This window comes from Aristolochia californica, unplaced genomic scaffold (genome assembly GCF_029961685.1).
Source record: "Aristolochia californica isolate CCGP_79_NKW_82.1479 unplaced genomic scaffold, dmAriCali1.0.hap1 SCAF_6, whole genome shotgun sequence".
NCBI classification, from domain to species: Eukaryota; Viridiplantae; Streptophyta; class Magnoliopsida; order Piperales; family Aristolochiaceae; genus Aristolochia; species Aristolochia californica.
The window spans coordinates 39,002,507-39,028,667 of NW_027182257.1; the positions used below are offsets into that span (position 1 = coordinate 39,002,507).

Sequence of the window (26,161 nt, forward strand, 5' to 3'; positions counted from 1 at the left end):
CCGAGAGGGGATAGACGCAAGGATTGAGAAATCGGATTCGTGGTTACGTGGCGCTCAAAAGAGGCACGAATCACGATAAAATCCAGAGTTGATAATTTTAGCATCATCATAATAGGAAATTGATTCTCTGCATTCTATTGTAATTCGATCTTTGTCATTAACTCTAGGCGCCCGAGAGGGGCTAGATGCAAGGATTGAGAATCTGGATTCGTGGTTACGTGGCGCTCGAGATAGGCATGAATCACGGTAAAATCCAGAGTTGATGTTTCCTATTGTGCAAGTAGTTAAGATTATTGCTTGATAATTTAGGATATAATTAGTGTTTAGTTCAAATTTATTCATCATATTTGGTTAGGCTAGTTGACTGAAGAATACACAAAATTCAGTCTTCCCTATGGATATGACCCTCGCTTCCCGCTAGATTACATGAACGATTCGTACGCTTGTGAGGTATAAAAGCCGATGTAATTAAATCTCACATCAGATGTCTCTCTGCAATCATCAGTGCCTTGAGGAAGAAGACGCACTGTTTGGAAACCAGAATGCAGCGGTGAAGAAGCTACTATTGAAAAATTAAAAAGTACCTAAGTGAGGAAGCTAGGTTATAATCAAGCATCGGGCTGAGTTGATTTTGACCGAGACCCGACCCGAGAGTTATCTATCTCGCTGGGTTAACCCAACTAGCCGACGTTAACTCATTCTATTCCGCTCGGGTTAACACAACTGGTCGGGTCAATTGAGTCAACTCGGTATGGGTCAACTCAGTGAGACAACTCAAGTCTGGGTCAACCTGACTCGGCCCACTTATTTTCTACCTCAGTTATACGTGTTTTGGTCCCAAGTTCTTTACATATTTCCTCCACAACTTGGCTATATTGGTTTACTATTTGACTCGACGTAATTCGGTTCTTTTTCTCCGACTGATTATTACTCGGATTTAGTGTAACTTCTTTATTTACTGATGGACTCGCTGCAGACTATTTCAAGTGTCTTTATTACCCTTAAAGAGTTCTATTATTTATTGGTTATCCACTACTATACAACTGCACATGTAGTGCATGTTATTTGGGCAGTGGCCCATTTCCAGTACTGTTATTGTGTCTCTTTGATTGAGACATTATTTCTGAAGAAGAACTCCTCAATTGCTTGCCTTAGGTTCATTATTTGCTGATTGTTGTCGGCAATGGTTCGTCTGATGCAGAATTTGAATTTCTTAGACAAATAAAGCACATGGTGGCCTCAACATCATTTCTTCCTCGTTACCCATTACCTTTTGGCAACCTTTCTCATACCATCCTTTATTTGACTCTCGACCCTTTGGGCAAACCTCTTGTGTATTACTTCGGTTGGTTTACAATTATACACACACATACATACATATATATATATATATATATATATATATATATATATATATGTGTGTGTGTGTGTGTGTGTGTGTGCGGGGGGGGGGGGGGGGGGGGGGGGGGGGGGGGCGCCGGGGGGTCTATTCATGTCCATAGAGACTTTTTATATGTATCGGTGGGTCTTTTATCGTTGTCTTGTGAATGACAGGCATTATCCACTTTAGTGATTATTATCACAATATTTGTTTGAAATCCTTTGAGTTTGGTTTCGACTTATGTTTTATCACCCATTTTTACCTTTTGAGAGCTTGTGTCCAGTTTCATACTTATCCTATAGACACCATGATGGATGAGACTATTACTACATCTATGTTCTTTGTTTCAAGTTGATATCACTGTGATTACCTCCCATCTTGAGGGGAGAGAAGTAGAAGAAGAAGTACAAGAAAGAGGTATTTTATTCCATATGTTGTGATAATTTTTATGTGACAAAAATACTCAAGAAAAGGGGAGCACAAAAGATAAAGTTTTTGCATCTATGAAGAATTGTATCTGTGAAGAATTTTTTTTAGCAAAAGAAAATTAAAGACAAATAATCATTTTCATTGCAAGCTGAAGTTATAAACTCTAGCTTGAGGGGGAGTGTTGAAAAACAAATATGGTAGAGTCTTACTGACTCTCACAATAAGAAGTCTTATAGAGCCAAAATTATTATGGAAGCAGGTCTCACAAAAGAGTTTTAATTTAAAGGTGTTTTAGTTATATTAATCTTCTATTTATGTTGAATTATGTAATTATGCTAAGACTTATCTTTAAGTGTTAAGAGTTTTGGGTGTAATTGGGACAAGGTAGTTTAATTGTAATTGGACTCTACTACTTTCCTCTATTAAAAATAGGGGTTCATGTACTCTGATAACATCAAGTCAATGAATTTTTTTTCTTTTTCATAAATTCAACAAAGCGAGTAAGAAAATAATCTCTGAACCATCTTCCAAAGGTAAGGAAATTGAGAGTATGAAGTCATAATAATAAGAATGTAAAAACTTATCTCAACAAGCTTCAATCTTGCTTCACAAGGAACCTTTTATGAGTAGCTTTGATCATAAACTTCTTAAAATATCCTATTGATGCAGGGATCCTAAATGCAATACTCTGATACCATGTTGAATTTAAAACCCCATGCTAGGATCCTTGAACAAAATGAGAGAGGGAGAAGAGAGGGGAGAGAGAAAAGAAAAAAAGAGCAAAGAGAGAAAGCTCGGGTAGAGAAGAGAGAAGAAAATAGGGAGAAGATAAATTTTAGGCTAGGAGAGAGATTCTTCCACGAATTGTGGGAAGATGAGAGTTTTATTGAAAACACTTCAACCAAGACCCCTATATATACTTTTTCCATTATATTTTTCGAAAAACTCCTCAATCAATTCGGATCCCTAATTACATCAATCAAGGAAGATAAATTACATAAATCAATTACATCAACTAAGGAAGATTACAAAATCTTCCACCTCGTGTGATGACACCTCATGCCACCTCTTGGACATGTGGGCATGGTGGGCTTGGTCCCACCTTCTAACACCTCTTTGCTAATTTTAAATGGCAAACCTTTCTGCTCAAAGTCAAAAATGCCTTTCTTAATTTTGATGTAGCTAAAGAAATCTATATGATTCAACCACCCAGTTATGTCGTTGAAGGGGAAAAATTATGTTGCCTTAGGAATGCAATTTATGGGTTGAAACAATCACCATGTGTTTGGTTAGATAAATTCATATAGGTGGTGGTACAACTCGGTTTTTAGTGATGTGGGAGTGATCATTTTGTGCTTGAGAAAAACATAACACAGGGCATGATACTTATGGTTGTTTATAAATGATATTATCATCACAAGAAGTGATTCTAAGGGCATTCTGCAAGTTAAGAAAAAATTGAATAAGGTGTTTCAAACCATAGATCTTTGTTTGTTAATATATTTTCTTGATATATAGTCCTTGAATCTAGCCATGGCAGGGTACTATCTCAAAGGAATTATGTGCTTAATTTACTAAAAGAAACAAGCATGCTTGGTTGTAAGTCTGTTGATACTCCTATGAAACCAAATATTAGATTATGTTTTGAATCCGAGGTTTATCTAGATATTGGGAAATTTCAAGTGTTCATTGAGAAACCTTTTTATCTCATAGTTACAAGACCAAACATACCTTACTCTATCAATGTTATTAGCTAGTTTATGCATCAACCATGGCTACCTCATTGGTTGGCCTTATAAAGAATCCCTCGATATCTTAAGAAAAATTTCATGCCAGGGCTATATATAAATATATATATATATATATATATATATATATATATATATATATATATATATATGTGTGTGTGTGTGTGTGTGTGTGTGTGTGTGTGTGTGTGTGTGTGTGTGTGTGTGTGTGTGTGTGTGATGGGCACATCGATATTGAAGGATTTGCATATACGGATTGGGTTGGATCCCCTAATAATAGAAAATCTTCTTTAGCATATTTTACTACTATAGGAGGTAACTTGGTCACTTGGAGAAACAATACACATAATGAAGAAGCAAGTTCTAGTGTTGAAGTAGAGTAGAGGGCCATGGCACATGCAGTCACACAGTTGTGGTGGCTTAAATCTTTGTTACAAAGTGGGACCCACCATGGTTACACGAATTGGTGGGACCCACTATGATCACATGAGCTAGCATGAGTTGGCAGATTTGGCAATCAAGTGGGACCCACCATGATAACCACGAGCTGTCGTCCTTATCACATGAGTTGAAAAATCAAGTGGGACCCACCATGACAACCACGAGCTGGCATCCTTATCATATGATCATGTGCTTCATAAAAGAGTTTTAGTTGTAGTTATGTTAGTCTTCTAGTTATGATGAGTTATTTAATTATGCTAGGACTTATCTTTAAGTCTTAGAGTTTGGGTGAAATTGGGACAAGGTAGTTTAATATATTTGGACTCTACCACTTTCTTGTACTATAAATAGAGGTTCATGTACTCGAATTATAATCAAGCAAAGTAGTTCTCCACTTCTCAACTCATGAAGTATTCCTCTCTAGCCTAAACTCTTTTTTCTTTTTTTCTCTTCTCTCCTCTCTACCCGAGAGCTCTCTCTCTCCTTCTCTTTGTCTCCCTCTCTCACCTTGCTCGAGATTTCAATCATGGGGTCCTAAATTCAACAATCCTTAATGACAAAACTTATTTTTTTCAATAACCGAGCTCATGCAACTTCATTGTAAAAACCAAGTGGCTACTCATATTGCAACAAATCCAGTTTTTTCATGAAAAAATAATGCACATCAAATTTGATTTCCATTTTATTCGAGAGAAGCTCCAAGCTGGTGTGATATCTATGCAATATATTCCCTCTAGAATTCAGCTAGCAAATATTTTCACAAAGGCCAGTGTCGCGGGACCACTTCCTACTACCTAAAAAAAACTTGGTATATTTGATATATTTGCACCAACTTGAGGGGAAATTTGAAGAAGCTCTATTGCACTCCTTGTAATTAAAGAAACGTAGCATACACTGTACTTACTAAATGTTTTTAAGTTCTTTTTCATTTTTACTATGTATTAGGGTTTCCACCATTAAGTATAAATAAGTCATCTTTGAGAGAGAGGCTCATCTCGAGCTCTCCTTGTTTTCAACCCTTGCTCGTTCCCTTTGCCTTATGCTTCTCTAACCCTTCTCTCTTCTCTTTCCACCTTTTTCTTCCTACCTCTTATCCTCAACTCCGGCTCTTTCAAACATTAAACCCTAGAATCTTACAAGTCTCTTGGGGAGAGATCAATTTGTTTAATTGGAGATTACACTTGGCTTTAAGGGAGCCTAAAATCTCATTGTAATTTTCAGCTAATAGAGCAAATTAGAGGACTTTTCCCAACAGAGGGTTCTTGGGCGGTGACTACCATTAGGGAAACAAAACAATAAATCATTGTTTCCTTGTGGTGTGTCTATAAATGCCTCAAAGTGGCAGATTTTTATATAGATATTCTTTCCACCCTCTCCAAAGTTTCGGAGTTTTTAGATATCTTTGTATCAAAGCTTCCAAAACACATTTCCAAGTGATCCAAATGTTCAAATATTTTGTGTTTGTCCATATACAAGGAGGACTCAAGCTAGTAGGTGTTTTACTTGGAAAAATTAGTAACTTTATCCACTAGCTTGTATTTTGTTTGTATTTTTATTTTATTTTTCTCTTATGTTGTGATTCCAAAAGGATTGGTGAGTTGTTTGGATGGTTCTTGGTGAGCCTTGATTGTAAAAGGGCTTGGTAACGATGTTAAAGGTTCTTAGAAAACCTTGATGATTTGGGGAGAGCTAGGTGGTCGTTTGTTTGTAAAATCACCAAGGGCTCTTGTTGTACTTGGACATCCCATAGGTTTTCTAGTGGATCTCAAACACTTGCTTCAACATGGATTAAGCCAAGTTTGGACCAACAATGTAAAAGATCTTTTCTCTCTTAGTCTTTTGAGGGTTCCATTATTATTATGGGATTAAAAACCTAAATTAGGGTTTGATAAAATTTCAGCTATTAAAACTTTTAATTTTTCCATGTAGAGCTTTAACAGCTACTTCAGGGGTTTATAAGCATTGTTCCGAAGTGATAAAATCACAAGATAATAAATTGGAGAAATACTTAAGAGTTTAACTGCCTCCGATTAAAAAAACATGATTCATTATTGAAGAGAGAAAGGATTGACCAGTAGAATACGGTGGGAACTCATGCAGAGAGGAAGTAAAAATTTTGGAAGTAGTTAAAACCTGCGATAGCTCGCATGAAAGCTTCAATTTGTCTTCAATAGGAACTCATGCAGAAAGGAAGTTTGAATTTCTGGAAGAAGTTAAAGTCTGCGACAGCTTCAATCTGTCTTCAAGAGGAGGAGCTTCGTGGAGTTCCCTACGTTTGCTCTAACTTATGAAGACGTCTGTTTTTGGAGATTGGCAGAACGGCGATGTCTAAGATGACTCTGCATTGAGAGTTGAGACGAAGACGATGGCAAATTTCAAGAACAAGGGTGATCAATTGAGCGAGAATGAGACTGGATCTTTTTCTCCCATTCTGGAATAAGTTATTTGGAAAATAGAAGGGATCAACTATACATTGAAATGAAAAAATTAAATATCAAAACTAAAAGTATAGAATAAAATAGAAGACTTGTAGTAAAACCCAAAATAAAATTCCTATTTATAAACAAAGGAATAATAACTACAAAGAACTAATAGACTTGAAAGACCTTAAACTAAAACACCCTTACTGAGACTTCCTCTCATCCGACTCCTATGAGACTTTGACATATTAATTCTTTCTTTATAAGGCTCGTTTACCATGTGAGTCATGTAAGTTTCTTCTATATTTGTTTGTCAACAAAGACTAAACCCTAGTTTTATGCATGAGCTCCCTAAATTCATCCCCAAGTTCGAAATTTTCTCCCAAATTGAGCACCCACGACAAGAGCAAGGATTGATTAATGATTGTGTAACAAGTGTCGTTTTGGCTGATGTATATCTTTTTGTTCATTTTCTCCTTGAAGTGATATAACATAGAAGAATTTTCCTTAATGGGAAGCTCATGTTTAGGGGGAGTTAGTCCTTTTTGTTGTAATGATATATCTATACAACTCATCTTATATAGTTAATAAGTTGTTTTTTTCGAAACAATATGGATATTTTAACTGTTAAATTAAATGGAAGAAGAAGATGGAAGAATTGTAGCAGAAGACACGTAAAGTGGAAGACCTCCATGATACAGATATTTAGGTCTTCAAAGCAGGAACTTGTGGATTTGTGAGATCTTTGTGCTAAGCTTCCAACCCACCTTCCCTCTAAATATGAAATCTTTTGGGTTTTGTTGGAAAAGTCATATCAAGGAGTCTAAGATGAGTCTCATGCAAAGCATATCTCATAAGTTTCTATGTTGAACTCATTCAGATATCGATCAAACAAATATGTTGGCAAAAAAATTGTTTTAGGCTTTTATGAGATATAAAATCAATCTTAATGCACTTCATTATTAATTTTGAGTGTTTGTTACTATGAAAATAATCTAAATTGGGATCTTGAGTCCAGTTTTCTATTATGAACAATACAAGGGCTAGTCCAGTTTTATGCTGAACATGGAACTTTCAGGCCAAAAGATAATTGTCGATGGCTTAGCCTAACAGGAATTTTTACTGGTAGGAGTTTATCAGACACCACCATCTGCGTCCCGTTTAAGCTACTTAGTCGACCAGTAGCTCACCATTAAGATCGCTTCAGGGAAGGAGTTCTATAACGATAATAATAACTAAAGAAAAAAACAATTTGGCTGAGGGGATGTTCGGAAAATTTGCCAATCACACAGAATCTTATGATTGAAAAGTTTTTTTTGTTGATCTCGCCTTGGCAACAGAAAAATACATAGCAAGAACTTCATTTGGTAAACAGGGACGATGAGTACGAGTGTAAAGCTCTCAACCAACTCCCCTTTGATTCATATTTATCTGTCAATGAATACATGAAATACAGTACAGTTCATAGTTCATAGAGCAAAGAGAGAAATGAGAACATGATTTGGTAAGTAAAAAGGAGTATCCATTTCCGAGACGGAAATAGAGATCCAAAGACGATTATAAGAATAAACGATGTATACCAAGATTCAACTGCAAAGGGGACAAAGGACCAAACCATTTTCGTTGCAAACAGAGCACCTCACGACCTTTCTACCCTCCTTTATAACTTTGCAACTCCCATTACATTCAAAACAGGGAAGAAACCTCACGCCTCCACACCCTTCACAGACCCCCCCAATCTTCCCTTTTGGTAATCCTTCAACAAGTTTCCCCAATTCCCCTTCTTCAAATATCTGCATAACCTCCTCGACTCCCCCAATATACATCCCCTTCACATAAACCCTCGGGACTCTGGTGTCTCCCTTCCCACTCATCAATTCTTTCAGTTCCTCCCTGAATCCTGAATGCATGGAAATGTCCCTCTCTAGGAATTTAACACCTAACCCCTCCAACACCGATCGCACCGAATTACAATCCTCGAACGTCTTCCGGATCCCCCGGAGGGAAGTGGTGTAAATGACGATGGCCTTCTCGCCACCCGGCGGGCATCTCATATCGTACCCATCAAGTGAAAGCTGGGTCTGCAAAGGAATATTGGGATTCAGAGGTCGTAGGACGTTGTTTCGGTTGATGGACTTGAGGGGTTTGGCGATCCTGGCGTCGAGATCGGCGACGGTATGGAGGAGGGACGATTTCGTGGCAGGGGAGAAGCGGAAACTATTATCATTGGTATCGAGTCCGGCCATTAGTTCCCACGAGTTGATGACCTCAGGCGTCTCGCGGGGGCGTGGCTCTTGAAGGGGACTGGGGAGGAGAGAGATCGTCTGCGGGCGAGGGTAGTCAAGAGTGGTGAGAATGCCATAAGTTGTGGAGGTCAGGGAGACGATGTGGTGACTGAATCCACCAGGCCCCATTATCTGTCCGTACTCATCTTCGTCTTCCAGAAGATTCGAGGACGCGCAGCCCATTTCCTTTGCAATCAGAAGTCAATCTCCGGTTTGTCGCAAGGAGGAAGAAGACGGAAGTAGCGGGGGAGAGGAAGGGAAGCGGCAAGTGCAATATTCAAATTCGAATAAATCGAACGTCGTGCTCGCTAACAAATCATAGTTGTGGTCTGACAGAATTAGTAATTCATGTGGTCCTTTCTCTCCCTGGGACCTGCACTTACGCCTTACAGGCGACTTGATTTCAAATTTGAACGAATGTGGGACCCTCTTCATTAGTTTGACGGGTAGGATTACACGATTTGGTCAAAGTGACCATCGGATGACGAATCGCCGCACCATTTAAGGTGGTACTTACTAACCACCATGACACCACTATAAAGGTGCATAGAATAGATTAAATAACTGACTAGAAATAATAGGATGCGTACTACTTTAACGGCCTTCGAGTTTTTACTCGTTAAAGTTAATGCAAAGCTAGTTAAGGCACGATCTACTCAAGTATATTAAATCATACTATCAACTAGAAAAAAACGAGTAACAAGTAGCTTTCCAAATTGAAGTCTTAAGCCTATAAATACCTTTGTTTTCTAGCTTGGACAACAACTCAACCATGAAATTTGAAACACTTCTTGTCATACTTAGGGAGGGTTAGTCCACAAAGAACTTGAATTGAAGTGAAGAATTGAGTTGAACTTAAATAAATTGATTCGACTTTAACTCATCTTTGGGTGTTAGTGTAGACGAGTTCAAGTGTACCGGAAAATAGATTCTAGTGTTATTGCCCCCGAATGAAAAGTATGATATAAACAAGAGAATGAGTAACTTTTTATAATATATTTAAATAGAACATATACCTAAACAGATAATTAAAAATTGATAATCAATAAATAGTAAACCTATTCATCCCCTCAAGGTTTACTTGAACTAAATTGTTTCATTGTTATCCATAAAACTCATAAATTACATCATAATGTTTTGAGGATGACTATCCTCAAGGTCCATTAGTTAGCTCTCCTTTACATAGAGTCTCAGACTGTGGGCATGTGTCTATAGCTTAAGAGGGAGGGTTTAGACAAAGTTCATAATCCTATTCTTCCTCCTTTTTTTCTCTCCAATGCGTGTTCTCTTCTGTCTCCAAGATGTAATCTATGGAGGTATGAAAATCAACATGGTATCAGAGCATTGATTTTCAGGAGACTTAGATATATTTTTTTAGAATTTTATGACTCCTTTCTCTCAGGCAACTGTTGGCGTTGCACACGACCGGTTTAACCCATACCCACATTGTAACACCTCCATTGGGATTCTTACCATAAGTTCGCTTTTGCAGATAATCTTCAGCCATTGAGAAGAATATTATTTTTCTAGGAACCAACACTGCTGGGGGCCGCCTCCAGTGCCAATATTGATCTAGTGATTTTTTTTGGGTTACACCGAACACCATGTAAGTATCTGAGAGCTTTTGGAGGTCGTCGATGGAGACGAACCTACCCGCGATTTATAACTCCAAAACTTGCCATGTGGTTTTTCTTGCGGTTATCTTATAATTATTCTGGCTAACGATGCTTCTGTGGCGAGTGTAGATGGTATACATATCAACTCCCTATTTGATATTTCCTGTGTTTTGACCTGAATTTCTCTACTGGCGTTTTCGACTGCCTCTTTGTATTGAGATTAGGAATTTGACCTCATTTTTTAAAGTGAAGTGGATCACTGGGAAGGATTGTGATTGATATTTGTAGTTCTACAGTCTCCTTTCGCTGTGTCTCGGTTGGTGATATGCATTAGGAGGCGGAATGGCTCGAAATTGCTCCATACAAATAACACATCAAATTAAACCTATCGATACAAATAACCATGATGTAAACTCAAATATGTCCATACAAACCCTTAACATCAAATTAAACTTGTCCATTCAAATTGACATCAAATTAAACCTATCCACACAAACAACCATGACATTAAATCAAACCTAGATCATACCTGGAGAGATTAATAAATAACCTATTCAAATAAGCTATAAACCAATAAAAATGATAACAATTCTTCCATAATAAAAAATAATAACTACCATGATAAAATAAGAATTAAAATCTCATCAAATTGGCATTTTACCTGGATTGGAATATCAAGCACATAAATATCTTATAACATCAAATTGAAGTCATAAAAATCCACAACATCAAGAAGTTTACAAGTTACAAACTACATATTTCAAGTCTCAAGATTCTCAACAGTCATAAAAATAAGTTCTTTCAACAGAATAGTCACAAACTAACACTCATAAGTTATAAACAACTGAAATATCATGAATCATGATAAATCTCCATAAGTTATAAACAACTAAAAGATCATGAATCATGTTGAATCTCCAAATGCCTCTTGCTTTACAGAAAAAAGAAAAAAATAATCAACATTTAAAAAACAAATAATTATAATTGAAAATATAAACATATAAATAAAAATAAGTTTACCATAAAATCAAATCAATCTTTATCACCATCACTAAGTAACTCAACTAAGAACCTAAAACAAATGTAGGAAGACAAGTTTCTAAAAAAGAGAAAAAAATGACAAACTTAATTAATATTTTAAAATAAATATAAAACTATTAGGTAAAACTATAAGTACATGATTAAAATTACCATTGAATTCAGCTCCAACCCAATCTTGCACACATATTAAGGCCTCTGAAGTAACTAGATGTAAAGTACTATGATAACCACTAATCACTCTATCGCATGTGCTAAAAGCTGACTCAAATGAAACTATAGAAATAGGGGTGACCAATATATCTCTTGCAATTAGCGACGAAGTTGGATATTGCCAACCATCAGTCTTCTACCATGCCAAAATATCAAAATCTGAATTTCTAGGATTTAACATCTCATCCAAGTAGAAATCTAATTCAGATTTTGATATTTTTTCACTCCTACTCTGCTTAATATATGATTCAAATTCTGATAAGTTATTCTCTTTAACAGGATTTGTGTTAATGGAAGATACATTCATCTCTACATTGGACATTCCCTTTTTCTTATGATATTCCCTAAAAAACAAATAAAATAATCATGAACTTTGTGAACTTCTTCCATTTCATCTATGTGTAACTTGAAATAGTAAAACCCAATTATGTCCATCTTATACTTCGGATCTAACACAACTCCAATGACCAAAACTAAAGAATAATTCTTCCAATACTTGTCAAACTTGCTACGAATTGGTTGTGCCATCGAGAAAATAACATAATTCATAGACTCACTCCACTTATTCAATGCCAACTTAATGTCACACAGCTTTAAAAATAAATTTTTTATTGTGGGATATTTAGTAATTGAGATTAACTCATTGACTTTACTAAACACATCCAATTTTGAACATATTTCATCTGTCATTCTCCATTCCTCTTCAGTTGGCAATTCTATGTTCAAATTTTCATGTTGTTTCAAACGTGAAAATATATCTTTATATTCTAAAACCACTTGTAACATCTTATGGGTGGAGTTCCAATGGGTTTTACAATCCAAAATCAACTTCTTTTTAGATGAAATTCTTAATTGACGAACCATTTCTTCAAAACTTTCAATTCTTTGTGGGCTTGCAGTCCACTACAGAACCCAAGCTCTGAAAATCGCTATCACTTTTTTTATCAATCCAAGTCCTTCTTGAACAACTATATTAAAAATATGGGTAGCACATTATACATGTAAAAACTCTCCATCAAGCAAAAGAAGGTGAGACAGTTGTTCCCTACGAAATGCTATGCAAGCATCATTAGCTGAACAATTGTCTATAGTAATGCAAGAAATTTTTCTTTTTATATTCCAATACAAAACAAATCCAAAAAAATTCCACCCAACACATATTTTTTGCAAACCTAATACAAAAGTATAAATTTTTTTATCAAGACTAGTGAAAACATACTATAAGATGTGGAAAATAACATAAATAAGACATATTGATATAAGTTTAAGACATTCCTCAAAATAAGTTTCTATAACTTCCAAGTGTCATCAATATAATGAGATGTAATGGCCCTGTACCCTTTCTTTTGCATTGAAGTCCACATGTCGGTTGTGATGGTCACTCTACTAGAAAGCTTTTCCAAGTCATTCAAAAACTTTATTTTTTCACTATTATACATCTTCAAAAGGTTCCCTTTCAAAGTCGTACGAGAAATAGGTTGATACAAAGAATTTGTCTCATTTATCATATTCCTAAAGTGTGGACTTTCAATTGTAGACAATGGTTATTCCTCTAGTACAACCCACTTAGTGATACTAGCTCTAAGACTCTCTTGATTAAACATATGACTTGTGAGACTTGTAGTTTTACTATTTTGTTGTGTAGAGGATAATAATTGTTGCCTAATTTCAAGATTTTTCTTTTTTGGGCACCCTTTCAAATGCCGAAAGCAAGTAGATGTTTCATTTTTGCTAGGTGCTTTCTGCTTTGCTTTGCAATGATTGCATCTAGCTTTTCTATCCCATATTTCATAAATTTCTAAAACGCATTCCAAACTACTTAAACTGAACCCCTTTTTATCCATGTCCCTTATGTTTCTGAACGTTTTGAAGTCTGACTAGGAGTATTAGTAGCTGGATTAGAATTAATAGTCTTCAATAACATTACCAATGGCCGAATTTCCTTCTCTCTATATTAGCATTTCCTTTACTTATAATTAGTTGATTTTCAGTAGTACCATGGTTCATCTTAGCCATAGAACTATAATCGACAACACAATGACCTTAAGAATAAGAAACAAATAATGCAAACAAGTTCTTAACTTAAAAAAGCATACATGCCCAATTTAACTTAATACTAAGCAACACAAAAATAAAACATAATTACACAAGTCATAAAACAACAACATGGAAGCAACATACATGGTTTATGGTTTTAGGGTTTAGGGCTTAGGGCATAAGGTTTAGGGGTTAGGGCTTAGGGCTTAGGGCTTAGGACTTAGAGTATAGGGATTAAGGGTTAGGATTCAAGGGTTAAGGGTTATAGCTTAAGGTTTAGGGTTAGGGGTTAGGGTTCAAGGGTTAAGGGTTACAGCTTAAGGTTTAGGGTTAGGGCTTAGGGCTTTAGGGTTTAGGGTTAAAATTGATGAAACTAAAAAAAATCTCAAAATAACATCAACATGAATACATAAAATAGTAAATAAATATAAAATAAAAATAAATCAATTCTTAAGTCATTAAATTCAACGATGATTCTATGTAAATTAGGTTTACCTAAATTTATATGGAATGTGAAAAGATAACCCAAGTAATAACTAAGAAAAAAATCAACCTACATTACTGTAATAATGCAATTGCTTACTATAATACATGACTATAAGTCACATACATATTCTTAGTTAATACTGAAAGTAGCTTAACTAAAAATTGGGTAACGCCGAATAATGTCACATATACATAGTCATGTAACATACATATTGAATTTATAAAAAATCAAGCTTATCTAAAAAATAAGCTACATTACTATTTAATACTATAATACATACATATTAAACCCAATTACATAAAACGATAAACCAACTAAGAAAAAAACACATTAAAAAGAATGGACATATCACTAACAAAAAAAATTTATTAGGCAAACAATTACAAATCAATGACGGTACCAACAGAAGCCATTTACAAATAAAAACAAAGATAAAAAAAAAAGATAAAAATTGAAAAATAAAAAGATAGAATACTAACCTTTCGATCGATTGATTCATCGGTGATGGATGAAGAATCTGAAGATCAAATAAATGGCGGCAATAGGAGAACATGAATGATGTAAAACATATTTTAATGTTGCATAATCGGGATCATACATCATAGCTTAATAGTTGACCTTTCTCTTTTATAAGTATCTCGATCCAAGGAATAGATGACAAGTAACCCTAGCTAGCCTGAGTGCCCACTGCATACTCCACTATAAGGTGCATGAATGGCTTTGTCCTAAAGCTACAGACATACTGGCACGGCGAATTCATCTGTATTCTGATTTTTCTTCTATGTTACGAGTTGCTTTAGTCCCTGAGTCTTAAAGCCACAGCTCTGCCCACCACCCAAAGTCAGAGAAACAAGGAAAATTCAGCAGGAGAGAGCTGACAATGACTCTCGAATGCACTAGCGCGCGTGGAACAGCCACCAACCCACACACGCACAATCCCTCTCCCCTCTTGAACCGCCTTGAAGTGGGGCAGTCGGCTGCCTCTTGGGGACTTAACGAGATTTGGCAAGAGGAGATAGAGGACAAAGCTGGACTGCTTTTCGGTGAAGCTAATCACTTGAAGGAAACAGGAGACGAACTTCATCAGCCGTTGCCTCAGCCTCACGTCTCGCCCTGGTCGCCTCCGGTCAGTCGTCTCTTCCCCACTTCTTTCTGCTGTTCATTGAATCGGACTTCGAATATTAACAATAGTTTACACGATGCAAATGGAATGTGGATACTGGATATGTATTTTCTTACTCCGGCTATTGACCTAGATTTCTGTGGGAAGCTACTTCCCATTCTGGTTTTACCAAATTAACATTAACTGTAAGGGTTAGTCCCATCAAGGGGTGCTCCACCATGCCTTCATGAAGCTGGTGCACTGTAGGTGTTTGTTTTTATGCCTCTGGGCACCACACTTGCAAAACTGGCAAACAGCAGTTGCTTACCTTTACATTATTCAGCTTGAAGAAGCTTAAGGACATACTAACCGTTACACTAATGGGTGGGTAGGCCATTGCTTTCGTTCAAAAGACCAACAGATCACGAGTCAAGCTCCAAAACTTAAATAAATTAAGCTCCAAATCCTTTCTCTAAATGCTTTAATGACACTCTTATAGTGGAAGCTCCAATATTGTTCCTAGTACCTAAAAGCATAATTGATTAAAGACAATAAGTCGAGGTCGTGAAGATTAAAGAAATGTTACTTAAACTGCTCACCTAGATTCCTTGAGTCTTTATTCATTCGCATCTACATTACTGTAAAAAACACTTGATGTCTATCTTCTTTATTAACATTCTCCACCATCTCAATTCTATCTATTCAAGAACAGGAACATAAAACAACCCAAAAACCTATAGCATCTAAAACGAGAATCCCGAATAAAGTGCAGACTTTTACCATAACAGTAACTCCAAACCTAAACTCCACTATGTTAATCATAATAATAAAAAAAAGTTGGAGCAATCAAACTGGTTTTGTCTTTCAAGTTTCAAATTATAGTTTACATATAACAAAGCCAGCAACTGAGAGAGCTTGCTGACGTTCAATGACATGCCCTTGACATCAGAATGGGAAGATACAGGGAGGGAGGCTAACGCTGTGCGCTTCACTAGCCGACCTCCGGCCTTTTGCTCACCCTATAAGCACGCGTGTTGACGACAACACTTTCACATTTTTTGAATCTCCTATCTTCATGACTTTTGCAATAGAAAGATTGCTTTCCGCACCCTTCAAACGACAGCCCATTTGCTTAATGCTACTTAAATATTACCTGTGATTCCCCGAACGCCTCACATCCTCGGCGATGCTAAACGCCTGTTCTTCCCTCCGCCTCATCTATTAAAGTGCTTTTCTTCTCTCTTCGTTTCCTCCCACATCGACATCTTCTCTTCTTTCTCCTGCTCTCTCCCTTCAACAATTATGGGCAATTGTCTCTACCTAGGGGCTTTGAAACCCAACAGAGACAATTCAGTGGATGAAAGGATACTGAGAGTAGTTAAGAAGGATGGGAAGATCCTTGAATACTCAAAATCTATCCTAGTCAAGGATGTTCTTCTGAATTTTGATTATTGTGGAATCGGGGTGACTCAGAATGCTTCGCAACTTCTTCCCCTGAGCTACGAGCTTAAAGTAGGTCACTTGTATTATCTTCTTCCTTCCGTTTGTGACAAGGATACGGAGGAAGAATCTCCTGTCGACGGCTCAGTTGTAGCGCACGGTATTAAAAGGATTAAGGTGATTATAACAAAGCAACAGCTTCAGCAGTTGATGTCGAGGAAGATGTCTGTGGAGGAAGTACTTACCGGTCTGCAGGGATGTTTATGGAATGACGTTGATTCTGAGACGAGTTGGAAGCCGAAGCTAGAGACCATTTCTGAAGGAAGTGAGTTGTGTGTAAGGTAGAAAAGCGTCATCTGTTTCTCAACTAACTACGAACTTGTGGCCCTATCTACTGGCTATACGCTTGGGTATACAAAACACAGGAGCTTTTCTTCTTTTTCAGAAAACAAACAGTAATTGTAGTAAATAATAAATGTAACAGGAAGTTCCTCATAAAGAGCTACTTTTGCTTGTCAGACATCAAAAAGTCTTTTGAATAAATTTTGTTAGATTATAGGGTTTAAGTCGTTATAGAAGAAGAAGACAAGGTGCAACTGGTTGAAAGAGAGAGTGGAGACGTTTGATGAGAAAGAAAGAGTTTGAGTGATGAGGAAGAACTTCCCCTTATATGATAGGGTTAGCTCATGTCACCTTAATTTGGATTAATGTGTCTTGATAAAATTGCAAGAATTCCCCTTGAACATTTAAAAAGAAAAAATAAACAAGCCTGAACTTAATATTAAATTACATCATACTCTCTTATCTCTCTCTCCTTCAACCTGATAGTGCAAAGACATAAACCCTAAGCTTGAAATGTGAATGTCGAAGTGTACCTACTGCAATTGCTTTGGTGAAGATGTCAGCAAGCTTTTCTTCGAAGGAATATAGTGTATACTAATAATTTTATTCTTATATTTTCCACGAATAAAATGACAATCAATCTCAATATGTTTTATTCTTTCATGAAACACCGAATTTGTGGCAATATGAATGACCACTTGATTGTCATAATGAAGTTGTATGTGAATCTCTATTGGAAAACCAAACTTTGTAAGGACTACAACCTTGTATTCGGCCTCAACACTAAATAGAGCTACAACACCTTGTTTCTTACTATGCCAAATCACAAGGTTACCACCAACCATTGTACATAACCCCAAGGTAGATTTCTTATCATCCAAAAGTATGCCCAGTCTGCATCTATAAATTCTTCAATTTTAAAATGCCCATGGTTCTTATACAATAATCCTTGCCTGGATTCTTTTGCAAATACCTCATTATCCTTTTAAGAGTTTACCAATGAGAGAGTTGAGGTTTATGCATGAACTAACAAATAATACTTGCAACAGAAAAAAAAAATGGTATAGTAAAAGTTAAATAAATTAATTTATCAACCAGCCTTTAAAATTTGCCTACGTCAACCTCATTTCTGGATTTTGCACACAATTTGATATTTGGGTCCATAAGAATATCATATGGCCTATAACTAAGCAATTCTTGTTTGTTCAAGTAAGTCTAACGCAAAATTCCTTTAAGATAAAACAATTCCATGTTGAGATTGTAACACTTCAATTCCAAGAAAATATTTCAAGAATCTAAGATCTTTAGTTTTAAAACCTTGGACAAACTTCCCTTTACTTGGTTAATACCCTTGATCACTCCCAGTGAGAATGTATCATCCACATAAATAACCAAGCGAATAATAACATTGTTAGTATGTCTAATAAATACAAATTGATCTATTTTATAGCTCTTAAAGCTAAACCCCTAAACCATGCTCGAGGAGATTGCTTGAGATCAAAAAGTGATTTGTTAAATCTACACACCTTTTTTCTACTCAAACCACAAAACTTGGTGGTTGAAGCATGTAGACTTCCTTATTGAGATCACCATTAAAGAAGACATTCTTGATATCTAGTTGATGAAGTGACCAATTAGAATTTGCAACAAAAGAAATATTCTTTTAAGTTAAGGATACCAAATCAAATTCTTTGCAATATTTCAAAATACCAACAAAAGCTCACAAAATTCGTGGTTGGAAAAATATTCTAAATAAGGTAGTTTCATCTTTCAATTGGTGCCAAATTAGCAATCAAAGAAGACACTTTTCTTTGCCTTTTTTTTCTTGAAATCTTTAGGGAAGGCAATCTTTGACAAATAAATTATGGAAATTTTATGAAAATAAGATGATTTTCTAAAGATTCTTTCCATATATTGTTAGTTAACAAAAAGAGACTTTCCAAAGGTAGATCATGAGATACTTTCCTGATATTGTTGATCAATAATAACAAGTCAAAAAGTTAAGTAAAAAAATTAGCTTAAATCCAGATCTTCACATGTAACAGTATACCAGCATGACCCTTAATTCTACCAATACGAATATCTCTTTAAATATATATATATCAGATTGACATAAAATTTTATCCTTCTGATGGTAGGAATTAGACACCCTAATTCCAAACTAATGAGAGAAATAATAATAATCACAGAAGAAGGAAAAAACAACAAGAAGATTTATATAGGTTCGCCTTAAGGTGAGACGATGTCCCGTCTTCTGCCGCTATGAAGAAAAAACAATTTACAAGAGAAATCACACACATTTACAAGTGGTTCTTCTCTAACCTCTCTCGGCCGCAACTGATGATCTTACTCCGGGTGATAAACCCCCCTCCCTGGGCAACTGGATTATTAAGTATGAAATTTCCAAACTACTTTTAATGAAACAACAGTCAATATATTTCAACTAAGGCGTTGATTAAGCTCCACAACTTAACATCTGAAACAAGACTTAAATATTTTTCAACCAAGTATAACTTCTATTCATAAAATATATTTCTTTTGAGAAAAATAATCTGATCGATTTCAGACTCTATAATTTGGCCGAACTAAATACTCTTTCTACTTAGGCCAACATGATCATTGACTCTTCCGAGATTGATATATCTATCTAAAAAAACTCAGAATGAGAATTGGTTGAATAAGTAAGAAAATAAACTTACAAATATTTATTTTGATATATAATTCTCCATATAAAGTTTCGTTCTTGATGGCATAAAACGGTTCAAAAGTTGAAGTTTTTTGTTGCAACACAAAACTTTTCTTCTGCTTTATCTTTGTTGTTTCATATGTCAATTTCTCTTTCTTGAAAAATATTTCAGCGATTCTTTTTGAGTTGAAAACTAGAATCAAATATCTTTCGAATGGTATATAATTTTCTATATGAAAAATACGACAAGAGAATGAAACATCAAATGAAATATAAAAAATTTAGAAAGAAGACTTAAGGAAAAACGAAAAACTCCTCTTTCTTCTTGTTCTTATTCTTCCTTTTACAATTCATATCATTGCCTGCTCTGATACAATGTTGAAACTGAGGATTCCATGATGTATAATCGCAGTAGAAGAGGATTAAGTGGTGAGATGAAGAAGAAGAGTTTTAGAAAAAAAAAGTTTTAGGAGGAGAAAGGGAAGAGTGGCGAATTTGGAGAAAAAAGGAGGAAGATTAGGGTAATGGACTTGCCCAAACCCTCCCCTTTAAGTTTTATTTATAAATATCAAAAATACTAATATTACAAGAATACCCTTCACCCTAGTAAGAGTGAATAAGAAACATAAATCTTAAACTAATTACATTAGTATCATATTTATGAGATGACTATTTATTTACCATCACGTCACTATGTGGGCATGTGAGTTTGAGCCCATATTCCACACACTTGGATGTGTGGGCCTTCCTTGGATCCATCTTCCAACACTATATAAGCTCAAATCTTTATCCTCTACTAGTTTGGGGGTTTATAAATAGGTTTTCAATCCAAACTAGTTAGTTTTTCTTTGTTAGTAAAAAAAAAGTACAAAAAGTATTGATTGATCACTGAAAATATATGATTGAACAACCATGTATTACAACTATATTTTGAGGTTCCCTTAGCTTATTGATGATCTATGTATCAATCCACAAGTTTTCAACATCTATGAAAACTCATCGACCTATCAACCCAATTCGATTGATCGATTATGCTTTATAGAATTATCTATACAGATTTTTGTATGATCGATCATATAGCAAGGGATGGTCGATCATGCTTTATAGCATACACATTTTGTATAATCGATTTGTAGTAACAATAAAAGGCTAATACATTTAAATCATATGAAGCATATGAAAGGAATTCATTTTTTATTTAAATAAGTTTTATCAACCTTTTATTAGATCGCAATAGGAAGTGCCATCATGCCTTGGGGTCAGACAGTCCTTATTAGATAGATGGCAATAATGCTCCCTCGTGGCCAAATACAAAAGACCAACGACCCACAGACTCACACAGAAGAAGTCAGACCACCGGTGCGTCTCATTCTTTATGCTTACAACAATTTTATTACTGAATGAAATCTAACTTTGGAAATTGGGAGAAGGGTGGTGGCCTTTATAATAGCTTTGGCAAGTCAGGCAGAGCATTCGAGATACTTTTCATCAATTTGAGTGGCAGCAGTGGTGAAGCCCCAAGGGAAAACCAGAGTAATAAGGACAAATGTCAGGGAGACGGGACAGGGTAAAAGAAACTCAGTTTGGGGCCGTAAACTTCCTGCGTTGCGCCTCCTCCCCCCTTACGTTTGTATTTTCCTGCTTTCTTCCTCACTGGGCTCTGCTGCCTGGGATCAACATTTACTGTTTGCATCAGAGCTTCGTTGTAGAATGACTTCACAGGCTCCATATCTGCAAAAGAGAACCAACATTCTCTCCTACTTCACGGAGGCATTGCTCAGATTCTACTTGCTAAAACAGTAAAATTGGCTTTCTGTGTTACGAATTATGATAGCATTATCTGATAATCGTTAAGATCAGTGATATTGTTTCTGGAACTCTTTCTGGTTTGACAAGTACGAAACTCTTATTAGATTCTCGGCGTAGACAGGTGATATGACATGAAAAACTCTTTCCCTTGAAGCCAAAATGCGAACAACTTTGAGACCTTGCTCTGCCTGAGTGCCTGCAAAGAAACGAAAAAACAAAAAAAAAAAGTTTCAGAGAAGATGCTGCTGCACGGAAATACCTTTGGATGACTTATTAATTTTATATATAATCAAGACTTCTGAAAAGTGAACTCAAACCTACCCGAATAGGCAATAGCCGTTGCCGAATTGAGAATCAGTAGAGAGCTTCGGGAAGGACACTTTCAGTTTTAGCAGTCTCCATTTTCCAAGCCATTTTGAATTGACTCGCCAAGAGGAATCCGAGTCGACTCGGTTGGCTTGTAGCAACCTCTGAGTTCTGCGATTCTGTCAGCGTTGTTTTCTTGTCGGCGAGTGGGACAATTGGTTTGACCGGTCTTCTCCCGGAGACTGAGCCACGTCACCTCTCCCGAAACGAAACCGATTATACCCAAAACTCCGACTTCCGCAGACGACACACATTACAGAACAGCGAGAGGAAACAGTAAAGACCGGTCTCTGAACTCTTCCTCTCATCTCTTTCTCTCAAGCTCCTGAATCACATGACTCTTAACGGTTGTTTTAAGGCGGACAGCTTCTCAAAAAGCGAACAATTAATAAAAGCACCAGCGAGCAAGGGTCTCTGCTACGCCAACGTGCGCCCAACTCGATTCTTCTGCTTTCGACGTTCTCGAGATGCTTTTCTAATTTTCTTTTCTCTGTACATTGCATTCTCTCTCTCTCTCTCTCTTCGAATTTATTTTCTCCTCGTCTCTGACAGCAAAAGAACACTTCCTCTCTCTTTGAAATCCATATTTGCTTTCCTTATCTTTGTCCCTCACCTTGTTAGGCGCCAAGTCTCTTTTCTTTTCATTGCTCTTCTTCTGCTTCTTCTTCTTTTCGTTTGTCAGCTGGTTTAACTGTAAATGCAGCACCTTGTTGATGGGGAAGAAGGGTGGAAGCTCGTGGTTCACTGCGGTAAAGAGGGCTTTCAGATCTCCCACTAAAGAAAGCGAGAACAAGTGCAGCAAGAGGAGGGAAGATCAGGAGGTAGAAGAGGAAGAGAAGGTTAGTTGTTGAAATTTGTGTTTAGTACTGGAGTGATCATAAATCACAATACGATTGTTTATAACCTGAACTATTTTTTTTCCCCTTACAAAGTGATTATTTAGTTTTTGCGCTTGCAGAAAAGGGAGAAGAGAAGATGGATTTTTCGTAAATCTTCTCATCATGACGAAGCCTCGCAAAACGGTGATCAGAAGACTCTGAAGGTTTCAGCAGCTGCGAACTCTGATCAAAGGCATGCAATTGCTGTGGCAGTGGCGACGGCGGCGGCTGCAGAGGCGGCCGTGGCGACTGCACAAGCTGCGGTGGAGGTTGTTAGACTCACCCAGCCTAGGAATTTTGGTAGAGAACAGTATGCTGCTGTGGTTATTCAGACAGCTTTCAGAGGATATCTGGTATGTATGTTTCCAAGCTCCAAAACTTTTTCAGTATGAGACGGCATTTGTACTGATATTTGCTAGTATGAAAGGCGAAAAGAGCTCTCCGTGCGCTTAAGGGGCTTGTAAAACTTCAAGCTTTAGTCAGAGGTCACAACGTTCGAAAGCAGGCGAAGATGACTCTGAGGTGCATGCAAGCTCTGGTTCGAGTACAAGCGCGGGTGCGAGACCAAAGGTTGAGGCTCTCACAGGAAGGAAGCACGAAGTCTTCATTAAGCGATACAAACAGCTTATGGCAGTCGCGTTATCTTCAGGAAATGGCCGAAAGAAAGTCCCTTGTAAGTTGTCCCCTGTTTCCTTGCAGTTGGATCAATCTTCTCTGTTACCCTCTCAGGGCTAATCGTTTATTAATTCCACTTGCAGTCGAGAGAGGGAAGTAGCATCGCGGATGACTGGGATGACCGCCCTCACACCCTGGACGAAATCCAAGCAATGATACAGACGAGAAAGGAAGCTGCCCTGAAACGTGAGAAGGCCCTTGCCTACGCATTTTCGCATCAGGTAATCACAAGCAGAAGCTGTCAGCTTGCAGAGACCAGAGTTCACTTCTCCCGTTCTCTTTCAAGTTAGAGTAATTTATTTTGTCTATTTTGTACTTCCGTATCAAAGATATGGCGCTCCGGAAGAAACCCATCAAGTGTGGAAGAGGAAGAGATGGAAGAGAAACCGAAATGGCTCGATCGATGGATGGCGACGAGGCCGTACGAATTCAGAGGAAGAGCTTCGACGGATCAAAGGGACCACATAAAGACCGTCGAAGTAGACACAGCGCATCCCTTCTCATACTCGAGAAGAAGCACTCACCACTATCCAAACTCCTATGGAGCCTCCTCTCCCCTCCACCGAATCCACCAGAGCGCCTCCTTCCACCAGTCACCGGTCACACCCTCTCCGGCCAAAACTCGCCCAATACAAGTCCGCTCTGCCAGCCCGCGTTACGTCAGAGAAGAAAGAATTTCCACGCCGGCAGTCCATACCCCAAGCGGCTCCGTGTACTATTACGGAGGCCCCGGCAACACGAGGAACTACGGAACGGGTGGAGCGGGCGGCGGCTGTGCTGCATTGCCCAACTATATGGCGGCGACAGAGTCCGCCAAAGCTCGGATACGGTCACAGAGCGCACCTAAGCAGAGGCCGGCGACCCCGGAGAGGGAACGAGGGAGTTCAGCACGGAAGCGTTTGTCGTTTCCGGCACCGGAAACGAGCCAAAGCGGTTACTCGCAGAGCCTGAGGAGCCCGAGTTTTAAGAGCGCTCATGCGGGGCTGTACGGCGGCGAGCAGCTGTCTTGCTGCACGGAGAGCTTCATCGGAGGAGAGGTTTCCCCATCTTCAACCAGCGACCTGCGGCGGTGGTTGCGGTGATAGTTAAGTGGCTGTGGCTTTGGGGAAATAAATCATTTAAAGACTCTCACAGTCGCCTAATTTTAGTGATGGAATTTAGGACTCACCCTTTGACTGTTTAATTAAATTAGAAGAGTTGTTCGATCGAGGATTGAAGTTCAGAAACAGAAGCGTTGTCACCGGGCCAAACCCCCAACTGAAACTCACTCACTCGTTCCTCCTATGATTATAAAGAAAGTAATAGGGCCTACTAATAAATCATTTTTCTCATCAATTAATTTATCTAACTTAATGTAGTAAAATCTTGTGTACGTGTAATTGATAAATAATTAAGTACACTCCATTCTATGATTAGGTTAATAATATAAGTCAATAAATAAAATTTATTAATTAAATAGTTTTACTCAATTAATTTACAATTACATAAGTATACTTAAATGTAAATATACAGATAAATAAATCAATTTATATCTAAGTTTTATTTTTATTTTAAAATTTATATAAATAAGTATTTTTTATTTATTTTTATTATTTCACATACTTTAAAATGATCAATAAATTAGAGAATAACTTAACTCTTTCTTATTATATTCAAACACAATTTTAAGAACAATTTAAATTAATTTAATAAAAAATAAATTCAATAAATTTATTTTATTAATTTAAGACGAAAATTTCATTAGTTGATAAATTTTAAATATATTTAAAATATATTTATTTACAAATTACAAAGCTCAGTAAATTTAATTAATTATTTATTTATAAAATAAAAATAAACAAAATAAATCATTAGTCACGTTGTAGTCATTTATGCTTGTATTTGATGTAATTTAAAATTTTAAAATTTGGCCACATTTTTAAATCAATTTGCACTCTCTACCTTAACATAACTTCTATATTTATATTTATTTTCATTTAAAATTTTAATATTTTAAAATGGTAAATAATTTTTATTTTTAAAACTAAATAATTTAATTTTTTTAATTACAGAATTAAATAAGTGTAGTCAATTAATTTAAAATTAAATAAACATATTTAAATATAAATCAATAAATAAATATATTTTAAGTAAATTGTATAATTGAATAAATTAATTAATAGGCTCAATTTGTTTACTTATAATTGAAGTGCTATTCAATGGTGAGTGGGGAGAGGAGAGAGGATTTTAGAGTGTAATTTTAATAGGCTTTGTATGTTTGATGGAATTTTTTTATTTACTTATAATTGAAGTGCTATGCAGTGGTGTCCAAGCACCAAGGAGTTTTCTCCATCGAGCCAAGGGTAGTACGATAATTAAGAGGACAAAAAACACAAGAATGCTAGCATAACATGAGCATAACAAACACACTAATTGATATAATAATAATAATTGGCCGAGCTCCTGATAATAAGGTATATGTTCAAAACCTTGTCTAACTAAATCGAGATTGGCAAGGTTCATAATAATGCATTAGTGATAAAATTGTTATGTCATGTGATCATTAATTTTTTTTTGTATTATATTATTTTGATGGATTGTGGCTACCATCCAAGAGTTTGCAAAGTATGTTCCAATGTTGTATAATGTTTGAAATTTTTTCTCCAACACATACCATGGGAGAACGAATGTCAGAATGTAATGATACATACTCTTTGATTATCTTGTAGGACAATTTAGGACTCAAAAATGTTATTTAGCAATGTATGATGTTACGATATAAGATCGTT

The 26,161-nt window shown here is 36.5% G+C and overlaps 3 protein-coding genes across 4 annotated transcripts; 2 read left to right on the forward strand and 1 right to left on the reverse strand.

The window, feature by feature from the left end:
* Window positions 1-7,750: 7,750 nt before the first annotated feature.
* Window positions 7,751-8,951, reverse strand: LOC137935057 (uncharacterized protein At5g39865-like). Its single transcript, XM_068779699.1, has one exon. The coding sequence runs from the start codon at window positions 8,885-8,887 to the stop codon at window positions 8,006-8,008; it is 882 nt and encodes a 293-aa protein (XP_068635800.1). The 5' UTR covers window positions 8,888-8,951; the 3' UTR covers window positions 7,751-8,005.
* Window positions 8,952-16,499: 7,548 nt separating this feature from the next.
* On the forward strand, window positions 16,500-16,982 carry LOC137935388 (uncharacterized). Its single transcript, XM_068780043.1, has one exon. It carries the CDS (start codon window positions 16,500-16,502, stop codon window positions 16,980-16,982), a length of 483 nt encoding a protein of 160 aa, XP_068636144.1.
* A 5,269-nt stretch (window positions 16,983-22,251) lies between these two features.
* LOC137934604 (protein IQ-DOMAIN 17-like) lies at window positions 22,252-24,602 on the forward strand. Of its 2 annotated transcripts, none has more exons than XM_068779041.1 (5): window positions 22,252-22,679; window positions 22,784-23,071; window positions 23,146-23,391; window positions 23,477-23,614; window positions 23,723-24,602. In XM_068779041.1, the coding sequence occupies exons 1-5, from the start codon at window positions 22,554-22,556 to the stop codon at window positions 24,473-24,475; spliced, it is 1,551 nt and encodes a 516-aa protein (XP_068635142.1). In that variant the 5' UTR covers window positions 22,252-22,553; the 3' UTR covers window positions 24,476-24,602. The 2 variants fall into 2 exon arrangements, with proteins under 2 accessions (XP_068635142.1, XP_068635143.1); XM_068779042.1 differs by having other exon boundaries at window positions 22,253-22,679; window positions 22,799-23,071.
* The last annotated feature ends 1,559 nt before the right edge of the window (window positions 24,603-26,161 follow it).

Coding starts and splice junctions, on each gene's coding strand:
- LOC137935388 (XM_068780043.1), top strand. CDS start 16,500: ATGGGCAATTGTCTCTACCTAGGGGCTTTGAAACCCAACAGAGACAAT.
- LOC137934604 (XM_068779041.1), top strand. CDS start 22,554: ATGGGGAAGAAGGGTGGAAGCTCGTGGTTCACTGCGGTAAAGAGGGCT. Junction 23,072..23,145: donor CAGCTTTCAGAGGATATCTG/GTATGTATGTTT, acceptor CTAGTATGAAAG/GCGAAAAGAGCTCTCCGTGC. Junction 23,392..23,476: donor TGGCCGAAAGAAAGTCCCTT/GTAAGTTGTCCC, acceptor TTCCACTTGCAG/TCGAGAGAGGGAAGTAGCAT.
- LOC137935057 (XM_068779699.1), bottom strand. CDS start 8,887: ATGGGCTGCGCGTCCTCGAATCTTCTGGAAGACGAAGATGAGTACGGA.